The sequence below is a fragment of the Pinus tabuliformis genome, chromosome 5_2 (assembly GCF_031772625.1).
Source record: "Pinus tabuliformis cultivar Carrire ecotype Pingquan chromosome 5_2, CPIR1, whole genome shotgun sequence".
NCBI classification, from domain to species: domain Eukaryota; kingdom Viridiplantae; phylum Streptophyta; class Pinopsida; order Pinales; family Pinaceae; genus Pinus; species Pinus tabuliformis.
Window position 1 is genome coordinate 510,541,121 of NC_142306.1, and position 24,803 is coordinate 510,565,923.

General features: G+C 34.9%; 1 protein-coding gene, 1 long non-coding RNA gene and 1 pseudogene across 2 annotated transcripts; 2 read left to right on the forward strand and 1 right to left on the reverse strand.

Moving 5' to 3' along the window:
- Nucleotides 1-234: 234 nt before the first annotated feature.
- LOC149159918 (nematode resistance protein-like HSPRO2 pseudogene) lies at nucleotides 235-1,527 on the forward strand (annotated as a pseudogene).
- Nucleotides 1,528-20,461: 18,934 nt separating this feature from the next.
- Nucleotides 20,462-23,988, reverse strand: LOC149159919 (uncharacterized). The gene is made up of 2 exons (XR_016261172.1): nucleotides 23,704-23,988; nucleotides 20,462-20,753 (listed from the first exon to the last, which is right to left on the reverse strand). It is a non-coding gene; the product is annotated as an uncharacterized LOC149159919 (long non-coding RNA).
- Nucleotides 21,354-22,988, forward strand: LOC149159920 (uncharacterized). Its single transcript, XM_089433577.1, has 6 exons — nucleotides 21,354-21,572; nucleotides 21,675-21,711; nucleotides 21,800-21,953; nucleotides 22,038-22,162; nucleotides 22,405-22,487; nucleotides 22,790-22,988. The coding sequence occupies exons 1-5, from the start codon at nucleotides 21,525-21,527 to the stop codon at nucleotides 22,452-22,454; spliced, it is 414 nt and encodes a 137-aa protein (XP_089289703.1). The 5' UTR covers nucleotides 21,354-21,524; the 3' UTR covers nucleotides 22,455-22,487; nucleotides 22,790-22,988.
- Nucleotides 23,989-24,803: the final 815 nt, after the last annotated feature.

Genomic DNA, 24,803 nt, shown 5'->3' on the forward strand with positions numbered 1-24,803 from the left:
GCAACAAATAGATATGCTTTCTATCCAGTAACATATTATATAAAACTTTTTAAATATATCAAGGATTTAAGAACATTTTATTCTATTCCAGTTTTCAAAATTTTAGTGTTTAAAATGGATTTTAGTGTTTATTCTATTATTATGTTGTTCTTTTTAGATTATGGTATATGGAGAGAATTAGTGTCTTTACTCTCCTGGTTATGTTTGCAGGGAAAAAATATGTCCTGTAAATAAATGGCATCTTATTTTTCCTTTGTTGAAGACTCTATAGAGCCCTCCCCCATGGAGTGTGCGGGTTACGAGCAGTATGTGCATCTCCCCGAGCTCAGTGCCATGTGGAAATTCAGGGAATGGCCTGGTTGGTCTAGAGAGGGGTTGGTAAAGGCTGCCTTACCGTCATTGGAGATTACTTTTCGGTTTGTTCCGTCTGTCCTCTGTGACACAAGGACTTACATTGACAAAGAGGAATGGAAGAGAAGGCTTGAATCCTTAATTAGTTCCCAGATTGAGTTGATTTCAATGATTTGTGAAAATGACAAGCAGGTTCCCACTCTTCAGTTGTCAGTAAGTAGTGGTATTCTTGCTAGGAAAGTTTTCCACGAGGTATGGCAGAGACCTGGTGCTTTACCTGTGGTTAGCAGAACAAGTGAAGAGAGCTTACTTCCTCGTTTGGGTAGATGGAAAAGCGCTGAAGCTATGGTTTCTAGAATATGGCTTGCCATTGAAGGCCATATGCAGAGGAATCCCTTCACTTTAGGTCTGGGGGAACCAAATATGTCAGGTAAGCCTCTTCTTGAATATGATAGAATCTGCAAGCCAAGATATTTGCACTCTTTAAAACAACATAAACAGTTCCATAATCTAGAAGATGCCAAACTTTGCAATGTCCTCCAGATCTTTGAGGCCTGGGTATTTGTAGGCCAAGAATTGTTGCAGAGAGTATATGAAAGAATAGACTCTGGGGATTTCGTAGGAGCATCCAAAGACTGTTGGATGGTTGAAAGGATGTGGAACATGCTCACAGAAATTGTGAACTTGCTTCTAGTGATGGACCCTGATGATTTCCTTTGCCTTAAACACCAGTTGGCAATTAGCAGCACTAGTACGCTTGCAGGCGCATATTGCCTTCGGTCTGCCCCCCTTAGAGACCTTACAAATGCATGCAAGGAACTAAGGCATCTGGTGCCCAAAGTCATCGGTGTTGAGGCTGATCCAAAGGGTGGACCAAGGCTCCAGGAGGCACTTATGCATTTGTTTCATTCACATGGACTGCGCTCACATGACACTTCAGGTGCTTACCATGTTGCAACAATACATGTTCTGTTGGCCTTCCAGGCAATAGAAGCCGCGGTGAAAAGGTTTTTCTTCTCATATCAACAGCTGGTAGTAACAACCATGGGTAGCACTGAAATGAATGGTCCATCATATCTAGGTGCTTGTGATGCCCTACGTCAGATATATTTTGAACCACCTTATTTCCCTAGTGTGGATGGTGCAAAGACATTTTTGGGTTACTTTTGGCACTAAAAGTTACAACTATGGTGGATGGTACACTGGAAGATCTACAGACAAATCAAGTGAAGTTTACAAGAGAAAGAACAGTGCCTTCAATTTTTCAATGTATTACCCCAAATTCATACATACACTTTTTACATTGATAGTTTTGAATACTATACATAGAATTATATTGGATATAGGATTAGACTAATTTTTGTTCATCCCCATCAGTAGGAGCAATCAATAGAACAGTGCTAGAAATTTGAAAAAAAAATTTCCCCTCTACAACATGGATAGGATACTAAGGAATCATAGTGTGCAATTCCTCCTTTGTTAAATACTGTAAAAGATTGTCCAAAATTAAAAAGGTAATTATTAAAATTATTAAATTTTACGAGTTGTTTCTTTTTATAATTTTATAATTCTTTACCTAAATTCTATGATGAGTTTAACGATATTTATATAATTCATTATATAAAAAGATTGTAAGAAAAAAATAAATTATATTAATAAAATTATAAAAAAGAAATATAAGTTTTATATGGCCATGATTGTAAAAAAAATTGCATTTCCTGCATTTTCATGATAGCTATTATCAAGTTAGATAATAGGAATTACAAGGATTGAGAAATAATGCAAAATCATGATAATGTTATGGAATTCAATAAGAGAGATTTATTTCTGATAGACTATTACAAAAAAATTTGACACTGTTTTGGTAATGGTTAAATAAATTTTTACTCTAGAGATAAATACAGAGAAATTTTAACCTTAATTAAAAACCTGTTAATTTCAATATCAAGCCTTCCTACAATTATCTAAGGCTACCTAAAATTTAAATTTAATATGCTTCATAAAATTCAAGTTTCAATACCTCCGCGAATATACTGACGTAGCTCAACTAGATTTGTGGATGCCACTTCATAAACGCAACAGTGGTATTGGAAAATATTATGTCATCCTTCTAAATAAATACTTTTTCTTTTATATGGCACCTTTTAAAACGAGGATACCGAACGTCCCAGCAATGGAATTCGAACAAACATAAGACATATTTCTTTTGTTTGTTTTAGTTGTAAATGCCACACTTGTTTTTAGCACTTGGTATATATATGTAAATATATATATATATATATATATATATGTGTGTGTGTGTGTGTGTTGGGGGGGCGTGTTTATATCTGTTTGATATAAGTCTAAGTGAAACACAAATTTAGTAAAAAAAAAATTATAAACAATATCTTAACCATATATCTCATCATCAACTAATCTAAATTATAAATTAACTATAATATCTAATCCCTCTTTTTTATTTTCCAAGAGCCGCCCATCCCAGCTAAAGTATAATATTACTTCCAGTTTCTGAAAAGGAATGCTTGCTCGGTAAATCAATTTAATGTGCAGGGTGTTTCAAAGAAAGTTGCAAATATGGTTGTAAGTGTTAATGTACACGGTTATAGTTGAGACCAAAGGTAAAGCGCCCCAACTTTCATCCCAACCCAACTAAATTATAATATAGGTGCAGTTGTTGAAAAGGAGTACTGTCCTAAAAAATGAGTCCTCAAATATGAGTTTAATGACCATGGTATTGGAGGGAAGGTAGTAGATATGCCTATAAGGGTTAATGTACATAGTTATAATTGTGGGTGAAGATAATAATTAATTTATTTTATTTTTGGCCTAAAATTTAATGATTTTTGTTTTTTTATAAGATTGTAGGTTTTTTATTAAATTATATTCAAAATTTTTATAATGCAATTTTTTATTGGGTAAATTATATTTTTGAATGTATAAATAAATTTTGTTCTTCAATACTAATTTGTTTTAGTGAGATTGTAAATTTTAGTCAAATTATTTATAGTATAGTATCATTTATAAAATACGTTGTTCTTTAATCATATAAGTTTAAATTTAGAACATTGATAATGCATATTGCTTATAATCATTCTCTCTCCTAATATCTATAATTTGGCTTAACAATTATCATTTTCTTGCAGATTGACACACGATTTGCTCGCTTGTGCAGAGCCTAACCCCACGGTTTACAGAGAACAAAAACAATCATTGTAATTTTTCTTTAGTGGGTGACTGGCAAACTTTAGTGAATTGCCTTCACCTCTGCAATTTTTTTCCATATAGTTCGGATTGTTTTAATAATCAATATTAGTAGGGCAATTACTTAGCCTTTACTTTAAAATTTTTACATTTCACACATAGCTTAATTAAGGGGAAAAGTAAGTGGCCATAATCCAAGTAAAATTGCTTTGATTTTCATAGATTTGTTAAAATTGATTTTTGATAACATAGTTTTATATGTTTTCTTAGTATAGGAAAAATATAAAAATTCTTTTGGAAAAAGTTTGCTTTAAGTAGTGTTTGGAGTTTTTGAAAGAGAAAGGAAATTTTCGTGAGATAATTAGTGGTCATGAGTTGTATGCGTCGGAAAAGATAAAGAGATTGTTTCTTTGATTGTCTTTGCTACGAAAGTTGTCATTTTATAAATTTTGCATTCTCTCAACTCTCTTAGTTAGGATATTCATTGAAAAAGGCAAAATAGTTTAAATCATCCTAGGTGCATTTTTTAGTGGATTTGAGTCGAGTCTACACACCATTCAGTTTCATTTACACTACCTTTTGACTTAAAGAACAACCATAAAATTAACGCTTAAAGTAAAATTGACGTAGTAACTTTTTATTTACTAGGGCTCTGAAACACCAATATAGATCAGGCTAGTGTCTTGGAGTAGGAGAGTAATTAACTCTCCAAGACAGTAAAACCAAACAAGTAGCTCATCTTGTGGTAGGATAAATCCAATTGTTACAATTACGCTCTGGGAAAGCTCCTCTTAAAGGAGAAGCACGAGATCGTGTCCGAACCAGTGAGGGGATCAATCCTCCTTCATTGGGAACGACGCCAGATATACACGTACTACAAACGGTAAACCTCGGATTATTGTCGAGGAGCCTGGGGTCACTTGTCGGTAAACCTTGGATTATTGTCAAGGAGTCAGCAAGGGGATTGAGCTTGCTACTCTGCCCTTGCGTGTGTATCGGATCGTAGACTGTTCCCCCAGGTGTATTTGTTGCTATTGGTGACCTTAGTGACCATAATCTTTAGGGCTCTACCCGAGGTGACGGTGGAGGGAAGATCCCACTGTACCTGGAACAGACGTCGACTAGACTCACTTGGATTTTCTGGGGGGTTCACTTCACTCGAGACGGTTAAAAGTGGAGGAACTTGGTCCAGTCTATTCATTAAGCAGGTTGTCGGGGTAACTGTTTCACCCACCACTTCTGCACTGAATTCGACGACGTTGGATTTCATCACCAACTAGTGTTTTCGGTCTAGAAGGTTACTGTTTGCGTATGGTTTGACGCCCTAGATTCTTTAGGCGTCTGATTCAAATTTGTTTGGTTCTTTAGAGACTTTAGGTGGTTTGATTTGAGTTTCTACTTTGTCTGCGTGTGCAGTAGTTTAAAAGTTTTTAACTGTGGTTGAATTACCGAGACAGACCCCTACCAGTCGGGGCAAGTCTCCTGAAGTTGTCACCGTGGCCGATTTGTTGAGGAGGTCTCGTAGACTTCGAGGCCAACCTCCCGAAGAGGTCCCGAGTCATTTCGAAGGTTGGAAATTCCTTGTAAATCCTAGTGGCAGTAGAGTAGGTTCACTTGAAGAAGGAGGTTCACTTGAAGAAGGACAGTCTTCAGTGGTAGTTCATCCGGATTACCAAGGTTTAGAAACATGTTATAATCCTGAAGCTGTTGCAGTTTCAGAGCTTACTGGTAGTTTTTCATCTGCTAGTGATATAGGCGAAGAACCTGACGTATTTGAACCTGTTACTCCTACTTCTAGTGTTCCGGATTCACCAAGGGTAGAAAGAGTTATCACCGAAAATCTTCCTTCTGGTTTGATTGCTATTGCACTAGTCATCCTTCTATAACTTTCCAACATATGCTGGAATAAACAGATTGTAATTTGGGTAATTTTTGTAACTGCAAATAAGAACATACTTGTGTATTGGCAGGGTGGCTATGAGGTCCCTAGAAGTGATGAATTTGAATTTTTATTGGTTTTATATATAGTATTAGGTTTTCTCTCATGTTTTCTGTGAATGACATGGGTGAATTTTATCCTACACCCACTAGGTTATCGATATGTAATTTCGGTAATTTTGATTTCAAAAGATATTTTAAAGAAATGCAATGATTTCATTTGTGTATTCAATAAACACAAGATTTTATAATTGAGTAAAATATTCGCCATGCCTGGTGAGAGATTCGCCAAAAAATTATATATACATATTATATTATTGATAAAATGGCCTTCCATTTTTCCTATATAACATGGAGATTCGCCCATTTATTATATATATAGATTTAGGAGGGGTTCTTAAAATTTTCTCTGTACATGGTTAGTCTAAACTTGTCAGAGATATTTAAGCTTATTAATATCTTACTTATCGTACAATGTCATCTAAGATCCCCTGAATATTACTTAATCCCAAAGTGGTACGCTATGCATTGATCAAGACCATAATATTTACTCAAACTAAATTATTTTCAATGCAATTCGTACAGGTATTTTAAGAATGAGTAAGTGGGGGAAGATTAACAAGTTGGAAGTTGAAGACCCAGAAGATATGATACAATTTTCAGCAGAAGACTTAACATGGACAAAGATTGGGGGGGACCAAGTTGTGGTGATTCCATATTGTCGACTTGATGATTTCATAAGTGGAGAGGAATCAAATGAAAGTGCACCCACTCGATTTCTTCTTAAGAAACATCGAAGTAGAGGAATAGAGGATATCACACGCACCAATTACTCAACATACCTGGAGTACAGTGTGTGAGTCTCTATATGCTTTTTCAAGATACGTATAATTTTTTCAATATGCATAAATATTATATCTAATTTGTAGTAATTTTTTTACGTACAGTTATTGGTGTTCATATGGCCCGGAGTCAACAAGGATAATTAGGAGTGCATCATCAGATACAAAGACAAACCGCAATCGACGTGAAAGTATTAATGTTGGTTGCCAATGTCACTTCTTTGTGCGACGACTTCAAATGAGACCAGATGATGCTGTAATAACATATACTGCATGTAGACATATTGATAAATCCAATGTTATTTGTCATGGGACAGATGCAATCGGTAGGCCCATGAGATTCAATTATACACCACATTTAAGTTGGAATATGCGATCTAGTGTCCAACATTTCGTTAAAAGAGGTTTTAATGTTCCAATGATATGGGACAAGTTCATCTCTGATGTGAAGGATGGATCTGGTGAGTTATACACAGGAATATCTCGAGATACATTCATGAAAAGAAAAGATATAAGTAACATTTACAATGATATCATAAGGCTAGAGTATGCTAAAGATCAAAGTGATCCAAAAAGTGTAGAGTGCTGGTATAAGGAAAACCCAGAGAGTTTTTTCTTCTACCAAAAACAAGATCTTGTTGAAAATATCCCTTTTATCATAGGCATACAAACAAAGTGGATGTGTTCAATGATGCTGAAATACTCTCACAATAATATTATCTCAATGGATTCAACCTTTAGTACAAATAAGTACGGGGTGAGTACATATTTATCCTAAATCCGATTTATTTATTTAACCTCATATATATGCATGTATCTTATATAAATATAATTATGCACATTTTTTGTAATGCAGTATCAACTTTACACCTTAATGGTTTTCGACGAGCATCACAATGGGGTTCCAATAGCATGGGTGATATCATCACGCAATACTATAGCTGATCTTTCTAAATGGATGTTGGCCTTACCTGCAATTGGAAACAAAGAGCGACCAGATTGGCATGTTTTCGCCTTCATCATAGATGATGCTACTGCAGAAATTGAAGCATTGAGGTGATGTGTTTATTATTTTTACAAGAGGCATAAAAAATATTGTTAATGTATAATCTCACTAAAAATTATGTTATTGCAGGTCTACGATCAAGTGCAAAGTATTATTATGTGTGTGGCATGTTCGTCGTGCATGGTTGAAAAATGTTGGAAATAAGGTCCAAGGGAGGGAAGACCAAATAAGCATTTTTCGTGATTTAGGAGATATCATGCACACGTGTAAAGATGATGCATCTGTGAAAAAGAAAGTTGAAAGCTTATTTGAAGAATTCAGTGAACAAAAAAGATTTTTGGAATATTTTAGAAATACTTGGTTAGCTAACAATAAAATATGTAAGCTTCTTATTGGTGGTTTTAATGACTCTATGTTTCATGTTATATGTATACTTATTAATATATAACTAATAAATTTCTTTCTTCAGATATGTGGGCAAAAGCATACAGAGATTTTCCACATTCAAATCAAGATACGAACAATGCCATTGAATCTTACCATAAGTATATCAAGGAAAGGTACCTATGTGAGAAGAACAATGCATGCCACAGAAGGGTTGATTGGTTAATCTATGTTTTGTTGACAAAGGTTGTATTATATTACAATCATATGCACCGTTTAAAAGAAGCTGGTTTTGTACGACCCAGAAAAATACAGGAACAATTGAATTCATCCAAGTGTAGAGCTAAGAAAATCCCAAATGAAGATTGTGTGCCTGATGAAAAGAGTAATGACTATTGGGTTCGTAGCCAAAATAAGGATACTCGCGACATTTGGTACAATGTCATATATAAGGGTTCTAATCTACACTTCTGCAATTGCAATTGGGCCTTGAATGGAAATATCTGTAAACATGTATTGAAAGTTGAGATGTTAGTGAGTAACACTATTTTGGGTGAAAATGTAGCACGTGGTGTCACTGATCCCAGGACAGAAAGGCCTAGAATTTTATTTGATTTGAATGAAACACCTATATTGGGCCCAGAAATCCAAACAGAGCTTTCGCCATGCTTTGATTCTCCTACCAATCTGAATTATCATAATGAAACAAGCATTGATAATTTAGAGAATTTCTCATACAATGTTGAATCAACCAATGTACGACAAGATAGTGCATTCTCTGAACATGATGAGATGAAACATGTTAACTCATCAACCCTTGAGAAATTGAGATCCATAATACCTACAAATTTGGAACAGGCATATGCATTGAACAACTTGGTAGACAAAGCATGTCAAGAATACAACAAAATGTTTTTCAGTACTATAACTCCATCCAAGATCACTACTAAGAGAAAACACAGTTTCTTGAGTCTAGTAAATAAAAAGAGGCGATGTGGTCGCAAGTCAAAATCAGGGACAGATAATCTACAATTTGAAAGGGTTGGACGAGTTCATGCAAGAAAAAAAAGAATGGATGAACAATTGGGGTCAGCTTCTCAAAAACAAAGAAATGTGGACCACGCGCCTGAGATAATACATGATTCTATTATACCCAATATTGGTATGGAAATTTCATGCTATGCATTGTTTTATGTTAAATGCGATATATTAGCATGTTCAACACATTTGCATGACTATATGAACTATTTTTATTGTTACAGCTGAGGGACCCACATCTCACAACATTCCAAGTTGTCGAATTCGTTTATTTGATGAACATGCTATTGAAAAAAGATCTAGCATTGGGAACACGGCTTCAGCCATTAACACCCCAATATCCTCCCCAAGGGTGCTCCCCCCTATTGCTGAACCAATTAGGATGTATCATCGCCCACACCCACCACCTTTTTCCTCCATAAATTCTTCCATGCCTATAACCACCTCTGTAATACCTTCCCAATGCTCACCCCTACCCTTCAGTCATCAACCATTCTCATTTTTTCAATCGTCCACCCTTAACATTCCAATTTCCCCCCCTAGGTTAATCCCCCGGCCTACAGTGATTCCCACTATCGTACAACCGGTGGGGGTGTATTGTCGCCCACACCCACTACCTTTTCCCTATTTCACATCCACCATGCCTTTATCTAGCACCCCTGAACCATGCCTATATTTGTCACCAAGTGCTCCGCCATCTACCCAGGAAGGGCTGTCTTCTCCATTGCCTCAAAACCTCACGGTGAGAACGAGTATTTGATCAAAATATCATCGTGAATTAATGAAATTGATTATATTCCTTTCAATTTTTACAACTAATTGATTATTGTAATTTTTTGCAGAGATATCAATTTGGAAATCCACCTGGGAGTGCCAAGAGGGACGAGGGTGACTTATAGATCCATACTTTAGATCGATCATGATGTTGTTTTTCCATTATGTCATTTATGGGCATGAGATTCCATTATTTATGTTGGAAATGATGTTCTATTTTGTAAAAAAGAAACATGTATAGTTGGACCTATTTTGAATAAAAATACATAAATTTATACTTGTGTTGATGACAACATCTTCATTGAATTTTAAATCGTTATGTGGATGCGATGTTATATTCTATCAATGTTACATTACTTTTGATGAATAGTTGTAATAGATTTTTCGTTTATTATTTACAAATTATCAAGTTTATAAGTTAAGTTACTTATATATTTATATCTTATTTGATGTTTAAAATGTAATCTTAAGACTTATACCTCGCACCTCAAGATTAATCTGTCTAAAAATACATAAGCCTTTCTAACTTGATACTAGATTTTTCGTTTATTATTTACAAATTATCAAGTTTATAAGTTAAGTTACTTATATATTTATATCTTATTTGATGTTTAAAATGTAATCTTAAGACTTATACCTCGCACCTCAAGATTAATCTGTCTAAAAATACATAAGCCTTTCTAACTTGATACTAGATAAAAAACAATAACCACACATTACAATCCAATATCACTTTAAAAATATTCTTACAAAGTCTCTTAACAAATATGTAACCATAGATATTTTTATCATAAGCTACCATACAATAACGACTCTTAAGTATACACAAAATATATATCGAAAAAAATATGACAGCTTAAATATATTTTCACATCCTCGACCCTAGAATATTAATTTATTTCTTTACATATGAATTATAGTTTATGGTTTATGTTCATATTCCATAGATTTGACATGTGAGAATCAACCCATTTAATAAACATGTACTTGTTATTTAACCTCTTTAACCTTTATTGAAACTGTGCATATACGGAAACTGGGCATATACGGAAGATGTGCGCATATACGGAAACTGGGCATATATGGAAGATATGCGCGTGTCTTCCGTCTATGCATAGTTTCCGTCTATGCCCAGTTTCCGTACATGCGCACATCTTCCGTATATGCCCAGTTTCCGTACATGCGCACATCTTCCATATATGCCCAGTTTCCGTATATGCAAACATCTTCCGTATATGCCCAGTTTCTGTATATGCGCACATCTTCCGTGTATGCCCAGTTTCCATAAATGCGCACATCTTCCGTATATGCACAGTTTCGCACATCTTCCGTATATGCACAGTTTCCAAATATGCGGACATCTTCCGTATATGCCCAGTTTCCGTATATGCCCAGTTTCCGTATATGCGCACATCTTCCGTATATGCCCAGTTTCCGTATATGCGCACATCTTCCGTATATGCCCAGTTTCGGTATATGCACACATCTTCCGTATATGCCCAGTTTCCGTATATGCACACATCACCCGTACATGCCCAGTTTCTCTATATGCGCACATCTTCCGTATATGCCCAGTTTCCGTAAATGGAATTTGTACACATCTTCGGAAGATGTGCGCATATACGGAAACTGGGCATATACGGAGGATGTGTGCATATACAAAAACTGTGCATATACGGAAACTGGGCATATACGGAAGATGTGCGCATATACGGAAACTGGGCATATACGGAAGATGTGTGCATATACGGAAGATGTGCGCATATACGGAAACTGGGCATATACGAAAGATGTGCGCATATACGGAAACTGTGCATATACGGAAGATGTGTGCATATACGGAAACTGGGCATAAACGGAAGATGTGTGCATATACGAAAACTGGGCATATACGGAAGATGTGCGCATATACGGAAACTGTGCATATATGCAAGATGTGTGCATATACGGAAAATGTGTGCATATACGGAAACTCGGCATATACAGAAGATGTGTGCATATACGGAAACTGGGCATATACGGAAGATGTGTGCATATACAGAAACTAGGCATATACGGAAGATGTGCGCATATACGGAAACTGGGCATATACGGAAGATGTGTGCATATACGGAAACTGGGCATATATGGAAGATGTGCGTATATACAGAAACTGGGCATATACGGAAACTGGGTATATACGGAAGATGTGCGCATATACAAAAACTGCGCATATACGGAAACTGGGCATATACGGAAGATGTGCGCATATACGGAAACTGGGCAAATACGGAAGATGTGCGCATATACGGAAACTGTGCATATACGGAAACTGGGCATATACGGAAGATGTGTGCATATACAAAAACTGCGCATATACGGAAACTGGGCATATACGGAAGATGTACGCATATACGGAAACTGGGCATATACGGAAGATGTGCGCATATACGGAAACTGGGCATATACGGAAGATGTGCGCATATACGGAAACTGTGCATATACAAAAACTGCGCATATACGGAAACTGTGCATATACGGAAGATGTGTGCATATACGGAAACTGGGCATATACGGAAGATGTGCGCATATACGGAAACTGCGCATATACGGAAACTGGGCATATACGGAAGATGTGCGCATATACGGAAACTGGGCATATACGGAAGATGTGCGCATATACGGAAACTGGGCATATACGGAAGATGTGTGCATATACGGAAACTGGGCATATACGGAAGATGTGTGCAGATACGGAAACTGGGCATATACGGAAGATGTGCGCATATACGGAAACTGGGCATATACGGAAGATGTGTGCATATACGGAAACTGGGCATATACGGAAACTGGGTATATACGGAAACTGTGCGCATATACAAAAACTGCGCATATACGGAAACTGGGCATATACGGAAGATGTGCGCATATACGGAAACTGGGGAAATACGGAAGATGTGTGCATATACGGAAATTTTGCATATACGGAAACTGGGCATATACGGAAGATGTGTGCATATACAAAAAATGCGCATATACGAAAACTGGGCATATACGGAAGATGTGTGCATATACGGAAACTGTGCATATACGGAAACTGGGTATATACGGAAACTGTGCGCATATACAAAAACTGCGCATATACGGAAACTGGGCATATACGGAAGATGTGCGCATATACGGAAACTGGGCAAATACGGAAGATGTGCGCATATACGGAAACTGTGCATATACGGAAACTGGGCATATACGGAAGATGTGTGCATATACAAAAAATGCGCATATACGGAAACTGGGCATATACGGAAGATGTGCATATACGGAAGATGTGCGCATATACGGAAACTGGGCATATACGGAAGATGTGCGCATATACAGAAACTGGGCATATACGGAAGATGTGTGCATATACGGAAACTGGGCATATACGGAAACGGGGCATATACGGAAGATGTGTGCATATACGGAAACTGGGCATATACGAAAGATGTGTGCATATATGGAAACTGGGCATATACGGAAGATGTGCGCATATATGGAAACTGGGCATATACGGAAGATGTGCGCATATACAGAAACTGGGCATATACGGAAAATGTGCGCATATACGGAAGATGTGCGCATATACGGAAACTGTGCATATACGGAAACTGGGCATATACGGAAGATGTGCGCATATACGAAAACTAGGCAAATACGGAAGATGTGCGCATATACGGAAACTGTGCATATACGGAAACTGGGCATATACGGAAGATGTGTGCATATACAAAAACTGCGCATATACGGAAACTGGGCATATACGGAAGATGTGTGCATATTCGGAAACTGGGCATATACGGAAGATGTGCGCATATACGGAAACTGGGCATATACGGAAGATGCGTGCATATACGGAAGATGTGCGCATATACGGAAACTGGGCATATACGGAAGATGTGCGCATAAACTGGGCATATACGGAAGATGTGCGCATATACGGAAACTGGGCATATACGGAAGATGTGTGCATATACGGAAACTGGGCATATACGGAAACTGGGCATATACGGAAGATGTGTGCATATACGGAAACTGGGCATATACGGAAGATGTGCGCATATACGGAAACTGTGCATATACGCAAGATGTGTGCATATACGGAAGATGTGCGCATATACGGAAACTGTGCATATACGGAAACTGGGCATATACGGAAGATGTGTGCATATACGGAAACTGGGCATATACGGAAGATGTGCGCATATACGGAAACTGTGCATATACGGAAACTGGGCATATACGGAAGATGTGCGCATATACGGAAACTGGGCATATACGGAAGATGTGTGCATATACGAAAACTGGGCAGATACGGAAGATGTGCGCATATACGGGAACTGTGCATATACGCAAGATGTGTGCATATACGGAGGATGTGCGCATATACGGAAGATGTGCGCATATACAGAAACTGGGCATATACGGAAGATGTGCGCATATACGGAAACTGGGCATATTCGGAAGATGTGCGCATATACGGAAACTGGGCATATACGGAGGATGTGTGCATATACGGAAACTGTGCATATACGAAAACTGGGCATATACGGAAGATGTGTGCATATACGGAAACTGGGCATATACGGAAGATGTGCGCATATACGGAAACTGGGCATATATGGAAGATGTGCGCATATACGGAAACTGTGCATATACTGAAACTGGGCATATACGGAAGATGTGCGCATATACAAAAACTGCGCATATACGGAAACTGGGCATATACGGAAGATGTGTGCATATACGGAAACTGGGCATATACGGAAGATGTGTGCAGATACGGAAACTGGGCATATACGGAAGATGTGCGCATATACGGAAACTGGGCATATACGGAAGATGTGTGCATATACGGAAACTGGGCATATACGGAAGATGTGCGCATATACAGAAACTGTGCATATACGGAAACTGGGTATATACGGAAACTGTGCGCATATACAAAAACTGCGCATATACGGAAGATGTGCGCATATACGGAAACTGGGCAAATACGGAAGATGTGCGCATATACGGAAACTGTGCATATACGGAAACTGGGCATATACGGAAGATGTGTGCATATACAAAAACTGCGCATATACGGAAACTGGGCATATACGGAAGATGTGCGCATATACGGAAACTGGGCATATACGGAAGATGTGCGCATATACGGAAACTGGGCTAGATGATCAATTTTTTGGTGATAACACTCCATTTGTTGTGTTGATGCTAACTATGAAACAATAATTCTGATGACCTTATAGATATAGTTAATAAAAATCTTTGGCAACAAGAATAAGGGGATTATAATTGTGTATATTATATATATATTTCATATCACAATCTAAATCAACACTTTTCTTGACTATTTGTGAGCGGAAATGCAAGTAGAAATCATTGAGGAAAGCCATGAATCGGATTGTTTGAGCTTTTTCAACTTGAACATTCTCTATAAGAAAATTTATCTTCTTTGTTACAACTATATTTTGCATTTATGTGGGATGGAATTACTAATCATATGATTCCTAGTATGTGCATTGAGCAATATTTACTCTTATCACCATATTAAGCATCTTCAATATAATAGGATACTGAGTTATTTGTCCTCGTTACTGATGGTCATCTTAAAACCTCTTATCCATTAAAGTTAAGTGCAATTGGTCATACACAAACAAAATTTGAAAAAGGTAGGAAAAGGACCCCATATAGCATGAGCTGCTCTTTTTCCCTCAAGATTTAGAGGCAAGGATCTATTAGGAGAGTGATGTATAAAAGTAAGTTTATGATTAGATATTTTGTATATCGATTCATATTTTCAACAATAATATTTATTTTTAATCATTTGATATTTCTTATAAATAGATTTTTATTACATAAGACCTCAAATAGATCATTGCCATGTTTAGTATTTTAATTAGTGTAATAAATCCTCACTACCCATTGAATCAATTTGGAGTACAAGTTACGGATTTAGTATCCCTCTTTCATCTAAATCGATAGGGTGTTCCCCTTAACTCGTATCATCCTTCTATTAGTAAAAATAAAATATAATTACACATTTAAATACCGTTTTGAACATGGATTTGTCCACGTTTTTAAGACTTTTAAGTCATTCCTACTTGTGGAGCAAGTTCTTCAAACCATTTTTTTTTTCTTTCTTATATTTTTTATTATTAGTATTTGGTGTAATGGTATTTCTCACATGTGATACACTTCTTCTTATTGGTGTTATTTAATGACAACAATGTTGGTGAAATCTAGTTGTGTCATCTACTCTCATAATCATGTTACAGTTATTAATGGTAAACAAAAATACATCCACACCTTATCATAGAATAAGTATTTGACGTAATGCATTAAAAGTATATTTTTATACATAATGGACTAAAAGTATTTTTTTTATATGGTATCATCATGATAATTTCATTGAAGTGATCCACAACTAAGATAAGATAGTCATTATCCCTATTAATGGTCAACAAACATCCAATAAATATATTAAAATTAATTCCCACGGTTTTCTCATTAATAAAACTCCAAGAAATTTTCACAATTTTTAAATTATTGAATTAAATGTTATTCAGAGAAAACAATATTTGAAAAATGTGGTTACCATTTGTGTCATCTATGAAAATAAGAAATATATTTATAGTATGGTATTCTTCTCCACCCCAAAGTTTCCTAATATTTTATTTGTTTGAAATTTATTCACCAAGAATGTAAATTTAACATATAACTTGTAAATGAGAAAAAAAATCTAATTGATCATGGCTAGGGATGATATATTTTTCCAAATTTACCAGAAAGTGCATTGATCTCCATCCATATGAAGTGGTTCCTTGTGGAGGCAAATTAGCCATGAGAAACAAGCATGTACTTCATAGGTAATCAAACTTAGATACAAAGGAAAATCACACACTACTTTAACCACCCATGCTAGACCCCATTGACCATGTTTGATATTTTTGAGAATGGTGTTCCTCATGCAATAGTGGTAATATGTGAAATCTTGAAGTAGCACAAACAGAATTCAACTTTAACAAAATGTTTTTTTTTTCTAGGTTGTCTTATAGTTATTCATGTTTTGTTGTTATCATAAAATTCCATAGAATTTGTATATGCATATAAAGTATAGACACAATTACGGTTATTTGAAAACATTTAAACCATAGTGTTAAATTGCAAAACCATCATCAATTCAATTGATAGTCACCCTGATAGGAGATCAGTGTCATTATTTCTGCTTTCCTTTTGGTAATTAATCATGATGTTTAATTTATACTAACAAATAAGTGATTGACTTCACGTAACATTCATCATAATGCTATTCTATGTTTGTGGAATTTCAAGGTGCTTATTATCATTGTGAACAATAGTTTATTTCTTGAGTAAATATTGTAGTTAATGTTCACTACTTAAACCAATATATACATATGTTGGTGATGGATCTTGAACATTTAATTAATACCACCCATATGGCATGTTTATAAGAATCCATCTCAATCTCAAATGCTAGATGAATATCATGTGAGATGAGAATCATGGTAGTCTTATGAAATGACACATTTGGAAGAGAACCTCCTTGATAAAGGTCAATGTGGTTCTCCAACTTATAGGGTAGAAGACTTTGCCTATGTTTCCCTATGATAGAGTTTAGAAATAAATCAAGCCAATAATAAGAAAAAGAAGTCTCATTCAAAATAAATTTAAATGTGCATTGTAAAACCTATTATATGGGGTGTTAAAAAAGTAGGAAAAAGAAAAAAAGGAAAAAGATATGAATAAAAATTAAAATTCATTTGGATAAACATTTTTAGAATAATAATTAGCACCATGTAACATTTCATTAGCTTGAAATGCATTTGTTTTGGAGATAGAAACCATATAAAATTCAAAACAGTTAACCATTTAAAGTAATTCACTAACCACTTAACTAACTTAGGGATACCAAATTTCCATATGTATCTTATTTATTATAATACATTACATTTTTTTATAAAAAATAAAAAATGTTTCATGTGATACTCAATGTAAACTAGCTAATATACCATTTAAGAACATTGCTTGAATCATAAATATTTTGATAATAATCGATTTATATGATAAATATTTTTATATAGATAATGTAATTTTTTTAAAATAAAAATTTATTTTTAAATACATTTTCTTAAAATATTTCCAAAATAACCCATTTACTTATAGAATTTATTTTACAATTCAAAATAAAAATAAAATAATACCTATATAAATATGAATAAAAAATATCATTACCCTTTCAACTATTAAAATTGTTTGTATATAACCCATTTACTTATAGAATTTATTTTACAATTCAAAATAAAAATAAAATAATACCTATATAAATATGAATAAAAAATATCATTACCCTTTCAACTATTAAAATTGTTTGTATATATACATATAACATTTCACAACACTGGCCATATAAAATTCAAAACAGTTAACCATTTAAAGTAATTCACTAACCACTTAACTAACTTAGGGATACCAAATTTCCATATGTATCTTATTTATTATAATACATTACATTTTTTTATAAAAAAAAAAAAATGTTTCATGCTATACTCAATGTAAACTAGCTAATATACCATTTAAGAACATTGCTTGAATCATAAATATTTTGATAATAATCGATTTATATGATAAATATTTTTATATAAATAATGTAATTTTTTTCAAATAGAAATTTATTTTTAAATACATTTTCTTAAAATATTTCCAAAATAACCCATTTACTTATAGAATTTATTTTACAATTCAAAATAAAAATAAAATAATACCTATATAAATATGAATAAAAAATATCATTACCCTTTCAACTATTAAAATTGTTTGTATATATACATAATACATTTCACAATACTGGCCACAATTACAAAAGAATAACTTGAATGAGAAAAAAAAACTTGAACCCAAATTAAAAAGATGATTATCAACTCTCGCAATAATATTTTAAAATCACTTTATTAAAATCGTTTACAAAATAGAAAATATTAAAATTGTGCTGGGTTCATATCACTCGTTTACCGAAATCTAAATTTTTTTGGGAATTTAACAACAATGTTGACAACTCTGTCAAATGGAGTGAATGAAATATCAAATAAATCTATCTAATAAGCAAATTCAAAGACGAAGGTTGGTCAAACAAATCCACATATTAAGAAAATTCAATGACAAGCTTGTTCGCCAGAGTATATTTGCAAATATTCAACGTTGATTTCAAAGATTTGACAGCGAGGATATTTCTTTCACAAATTGCAATTGCTATATCAAGTAAATACATATATTATGTAAATTCAATAACAAGGTAAATTTAACATTTATTTCTAAGATTCAAGCTTGTAACTTCCTCCAATCACAACTTGCTGGAATGTTTAGCCTTCAAAGTAGCAAGCCTAGTGGGTTTAGTGAGAGCAATGCTAGTTGAGCATATATGCTCTATGTATTGTTTGCGTGACTTGAACCCACGTGCTTTCAAGTCCTTTGGCGTGATTTTGGTCCTTTTAACCATAGCATCGACATTTATCTTTTTTGTTTTCTGTGGAAATTAAAACATTATCAATAAATATCAAAATCCACATAGATATAATGAAAATATGCGGACCATGTAACGAATATGAAAAGACAATGCATTGACTAGCTATCAACAAATATCAAAATCTATATAGATATAACGAGAATATGGGGAACATGTAACGAATATGAAAAGAAAATGCATTAACTAGTCATAAAAATATATGTCAATGTTATTATGAGCTAAGATATGTAGTATATAACTTACCTCTCTTAATTTATCTTGAAGTCTAGGTGAATGCCGCAATGGTTGAGGAGAATGTGATTTTTGGTGAGTATCATGTCCACCATCATACATGTGCAAAGGTGTTTTGGGAAATGTATATTCATTACTCTGAACATTAGATTATACATAGATATAAGTATGAATCAAATAAAATTAAATGTAAAAATATGCTAAATTTACAAGAGTATAAATAGCTTACCTTGCATTGTGACATTGGACGTGAAGATGGTTCTAGCATTTGAACCATTTCATTTCCATTCTTCTTAAGACTTCGACAAGGGGTTTTCATTGATTGTGATGGTTCCAAAGGGAACACCTGCACCATAAATAAGAAATAACACACACACACATAATCAAAACAAATCAAGGATAACGATATATAATACAAAACATCCATTTCTCATCCCATCATTATGGTAAAACATAACAATTTATATATTAATGTTTTTAGTGGAATAGGTTATATGGATTAAAAACTTACTGGCCCAATAACCCCTTGAAAACCTTGAAATCTAGGTGAGCGGCGTAATAGTTGGTGGCTTGAACTTGGGGAATTTTGTTGATTAGGCTACGCATATCAATAACAATGAGTATAATAAATATAAATATTATTTAATGTTAAAATGTCTAAAAAATTAATATACGCAAAAAAATGGACTCAACTGTGTTGTCATTGTCTTGATTAGTTTCATCAAAGTTTAATATATAGTTATGCCCATCTAATCTTTCTTCCCCCACATCATCAGGAACCTCAGTCCTTGCTTTCTCTTTTATAGCAATGTCTATGCGCTTCATTGTCTCCATACGTCTACGAGGTAGAATTTGATCCCAACGTTGAATTTTTTCACAAATCCTTTGCTTTGAAGTATCATTAAGCTGATCAAATGTAACAACTGACTGTGAAAACAAGTTTCAATGAATTTAGTCCACAACAATAAATTAATACTAATAAAAAACATATACAGATAAATACTAATAAATACTTACAGCTGAAAGAATTTCATCATTGACAATATTAATAAAAAAGCATATACAAATAAATACTAATAAATACTTACAGCTGAAAGAATTTCTTTATTAACAAATCTTTTATATGCTTGTTGTCGTGCACGACATAGCCTTGCATCTAAATCATATTGTATTTTGGCATTTTGCCTTTTTACTACACTTGTAGATTTAACCGCCCATATAGCATTTGCATCTCTTACTCGACCTCTTTGACGTGGAGGAATTGGTGGGAGATTGTGGTTGGTAGCCCGATGATGATTAAGGCCAGATAGCTTAGATCGACTCAAGTTTCCCGCACAATCACCAACAAGACAAATGAACAATTGCTTGGTGCCTTTGATAGTTACCTCCCATTCATGTCTATTGTCCTCCATTTTCTTACTTCCTTATAATGAATATGTAAACAATATTGTTGTTAAAAACATCATAAAAACACTTTAAAATAAAAATCAATATTCATATATATTTTTTTGTGGTTACCATAACTATCAACTTTTAAATAAAACTGAAATATTTCCAAGATTTCATGGATAAAATTGAAGTAAACCCATTATTCTCATTTTTACCCCTAAATAAATATGAGATCTACCTTCAAAATAAAAATATAAACATGACACATAATTTGAACAAATTTTATTTTCGAAGAATAATGGATAAACTGAAAATAATGGGGAACTGAACTGATTTGATAACAGTTACGACAGGTTAGTTAAAATTTGAAATATGCAAATTATATCACTGAAACATGGAATGTTAAGAACTATCAAATTTGAAAATTAAGATTCTAAGAGGTCCCAAATTTCCATGAGAATAATTACCCTAAAGAAGACAAAAAAACATCCGAAAATTAAAATTACATGAACTTTTTTTTTTTGAGATAATTAAATAAAACTGAAATATTTCCAGGGGATAAACGAGTTATGTGCATCCATGCATCCATGAGAAAATTTACAGACTTGGAAATTTAAAATCCTTCGGCGCTGCAAACCTTTAATTGCTTCAGAGATTTAGATTTACAGATGTATCAAAACAGTTTTTGGAAAAAAAATAAAAATTACTGGGCTTTACTTTTTAAAAAATGGAGCAAGAGGGTTAACTGGGCATATAAATGTGCTGATATTTTGCAGAGGCAACCCCAAAGCTTGTTCTTCAGCTGATGAATGTGAGAGGGCTTACGATTTCCCATGTCAAAAGCCATCTGCAGGTATGCACTCGTTGCTTTTTAATTCCAAGCTGCAGAGTTATTGTTTTTCCAGAACAAAAGTTTGACATTGTATTTAATGGAATATTCTGTGATGTTTTCCAGATGTACCGTACTGAAAAGAACAACCAACGCAACCATGGTAATTAATTTAGTTTAGTTCTTCTTTTCTACACTATTTTTTATTGAATTCTACTTTTGTCAATACAGTAACAACTTTGGGCTTACAGAATCCCAAACCCAAAACTGCCAACAACAATCTATGCCAACAAATGGCCAGAAGCAACATATCACAGATAACGATGGTGAAGAGGATCTGTGTTCTGATTTTTCAAAAACATCTACGTGCTCCTCTGCGTATTCACTTGGAACAACTCATAATAGGTAAGCACTGTAACCATAAATCCTTCTTAATTTTGAAATTTTGGATTTTCAAGAATGTGTGAATTCAAGACTGCAAAATTACAGGCTTTGGATGGGAGATACGGACTCTTTTATCATGGCCAGTGAACGAAGTGCTCTCGATCATGTAAATTCAATTGAACAGCAGCCAACCTGGAGTGATTCCATACAACCTGGCACTGGTCGTCATGGTAACTTGGTTGGAAAATTTCATAATAGTTTTCAGTCTAATTTACAATTCTAAGATATCATAGTTTGATGATGAATATATTTATTTCATTCGTTTGAAGATTCTTTTGACCTTTTCTATAAAAACCTGTTTTGTAAATGTATGTCTGAGTAACAAATACTCTAATATTTAGACATGAACCATGTTTGACATTTTGAAATAGTTAAATTGCTGGCTTGAAAGCAAAGTGTTTTCATTTCTCAGGTCATATCGCGGAAGAAACTCCAACTCCAACTGATATTTTTAACAAATGAAACTCCGACTGCAGATCACAGACAAGTTTGAAGGTCAGCGAAAAAACCCTAAATAATTAGTTCATTTTACTAAATTAATTAATTAGATAAATTTTCCGAGTTACTGTGCAGTGCAAGAAGCTTTTTAAATTTGATAATGTATAATTTTTTTGATGTAGATTTTTATTGTGAGATGAATTTTTGGAAAATAATTAGTTTGTTACACATTTATTGACGTGTACTGAAATGTTTGACCAAGTTAGCCAACACAGTTCTTCTGCAAAAATTCATTTTACAATTAATTTGTAAGTGAAACTATGAAATTTTGTTGATCTTGTTTTTTCCTTCGTGGACAGGGGAATGAGGTCGAACATCTGGTTCACATCTTATTACTGCGACATGAACAAAGTAATGCGATGGATAAGCCCCAGGAGCCATTGAGATACCCTTCTGAACTGCAATTGACAGGAAGATTATGCCAAGGAAATGGGAAATGGGAAGATGAAAAAGATGAAAATCCATTTCATGAGACAGTTGATATTACTAATCTATCACTTAGCCTTAGCACAGCATATAACAAAACAAAAACATCATGCCCAAGAGAAAGTGGTCTTCTCTCATTAAACTATAATAGCTTTCAAGATCAGAACGATATCAAGCTGGATTTGACGATATGAACCATGGCGCTCGAAAAATCAGAGACCAGAACGAATATTAATGCTGATTTCGATGGTTCAAGATAACCAAGTTCGCTAAATTCTCTTCTCTTAGTTACAGGGTCCTCGCTATGGTTGAAGATAACCAAGTTTGCTAAATTCTCGTCTCTTAGTTTCAATAAACTTTCAGAATTTCATTCTTCAAAAGCTTAATGCCTTGTGCTTTTTCTTTTCTTCATTGTTTCTCGTTTTACTTGTAATAGATCGGTTTAACAGTGTTGGACTTGGGAGACCAACACACCAGAATATATGATCTATGCAATTTTCAAGCACGCAGACAAGAATATATATATGATCTATGCAACTTTTAAGCACAGATGGCACAACGTAAATATTTCTTCACAGAAGGGAAAAATTATGGATCGATGGCTTACTAATCAAGAAATTACCTTGAGATATATTATTGAGATCAGAGTGACAACATCCAAAACAAACCCAAAAATTAAATCTAATTCATCTAGCCATTTTAGGGCATACACCATGAAGGAATTATATAACCCTTCTATATATAATCACAAAGTATTGAACAATTATGATCGTAAAGGTTTTAATACCGTGGCAATGGAAGTCACCCGTGATCACCAATCTCTGTTCGCCGCTGCAGAGCCGTGTTCTTCTTCGCTGGTTGCAGGGGCTGCTCTGCCGTGTTCTTCTTCGCGGGTCTGAAATCTCGATAGCGTATGGAGTTTATGGATCCCGGCACCGGTAATTGCGTGGGTTGAAATCTCGATAGCGTATGGAGTTTATGGATCCCGGCACCGTTAATGCGCGGGTTGAGTTGGTAAACTACGGAGGCGCCGGCAGAGTTTAAGTCCATTAATGGATAGGTTGGTGAACTGATTATGTCCTCAAACCGGAGGCGGGCAGGGACACCGGCGCCGGACGCGGGCAGGAACGGGCATTGCCGCAGCTGAGTGATGAGATGTGCATCCATGCATGCGATGGGCTCTCCGGGTGACGGCAATCTGGTGCATTAATGATGCTATAGTCCATGAAATAGCACTTGCCCTCCCACTTGCCCTGCGTATTACTTCATAGTCTATAAGCGTGGCACAATCCCAACAGAATCTCTTTGTATACGCCCAATTTAAAAACATGTTTCATACATAAAAGATTAATTCGCTAAACTACGTTCAGTTATCTCATTTAATGGGCAGAAAGATTCATTTGCTAAACTACGTATATGGGCAGAAACACATGACTATGTATATGTAAAGCATCATAAATTTTCATCCACGTTAAATTTGTGGTGCGCATAACCTTTTGTCCCTTATGTCCGCCATCTCTCCATTAGCGTTATTAACTTGATCCGAGTCTGTACATCTCTCATCCTATTTTGGTCAGCAGCTGTATAATACAACGGTCGACCTTTACACATCTATAAAGCAACGAACAGGAGGGAGTCAATGAGTGGATTGGAGGAACCACGAGAGCTCACAAGATTTGTTGAATCCCCCATAACTCTTCTGCTTGAGCCCAATTCCCAAGGCAACCTCATCAACCCTAATTTCTGCATTATTAAATGAGAAGGCGGGCCTCGTATCTGACTTCTCAGTTCTCTGAGACCAGGAGCAGCAACAGGAGGAGAGACGACCCCATTAAGAGTGGGGTCACGGTTATGGAGTCAATCTAATCATGATATGGAGGCGAAGAG

Coding starts and splice junctions, on each gene's coding strand:
- LOC149159920 (XM_089433577.1), top strand. CDS start 21,525: ATGAATGTGAGAGGGCTTACGATTTCCCATGTCAAAAGCCATCTGCAG. Junction 21,573..21,674: donor ATGTCAAAAGCCATCTGCAG/GTATGCACTCGT, acceptor GATGTTTTCCAG/ATGTACCGTACTGAAAAGAA. Junction 21,712..21,799: donor GAACAACCAACGCAACCATG/GTAATTAATTTA, acceptor TTGGGCTTACAG/AATCCCAAACCCAAAACTGC.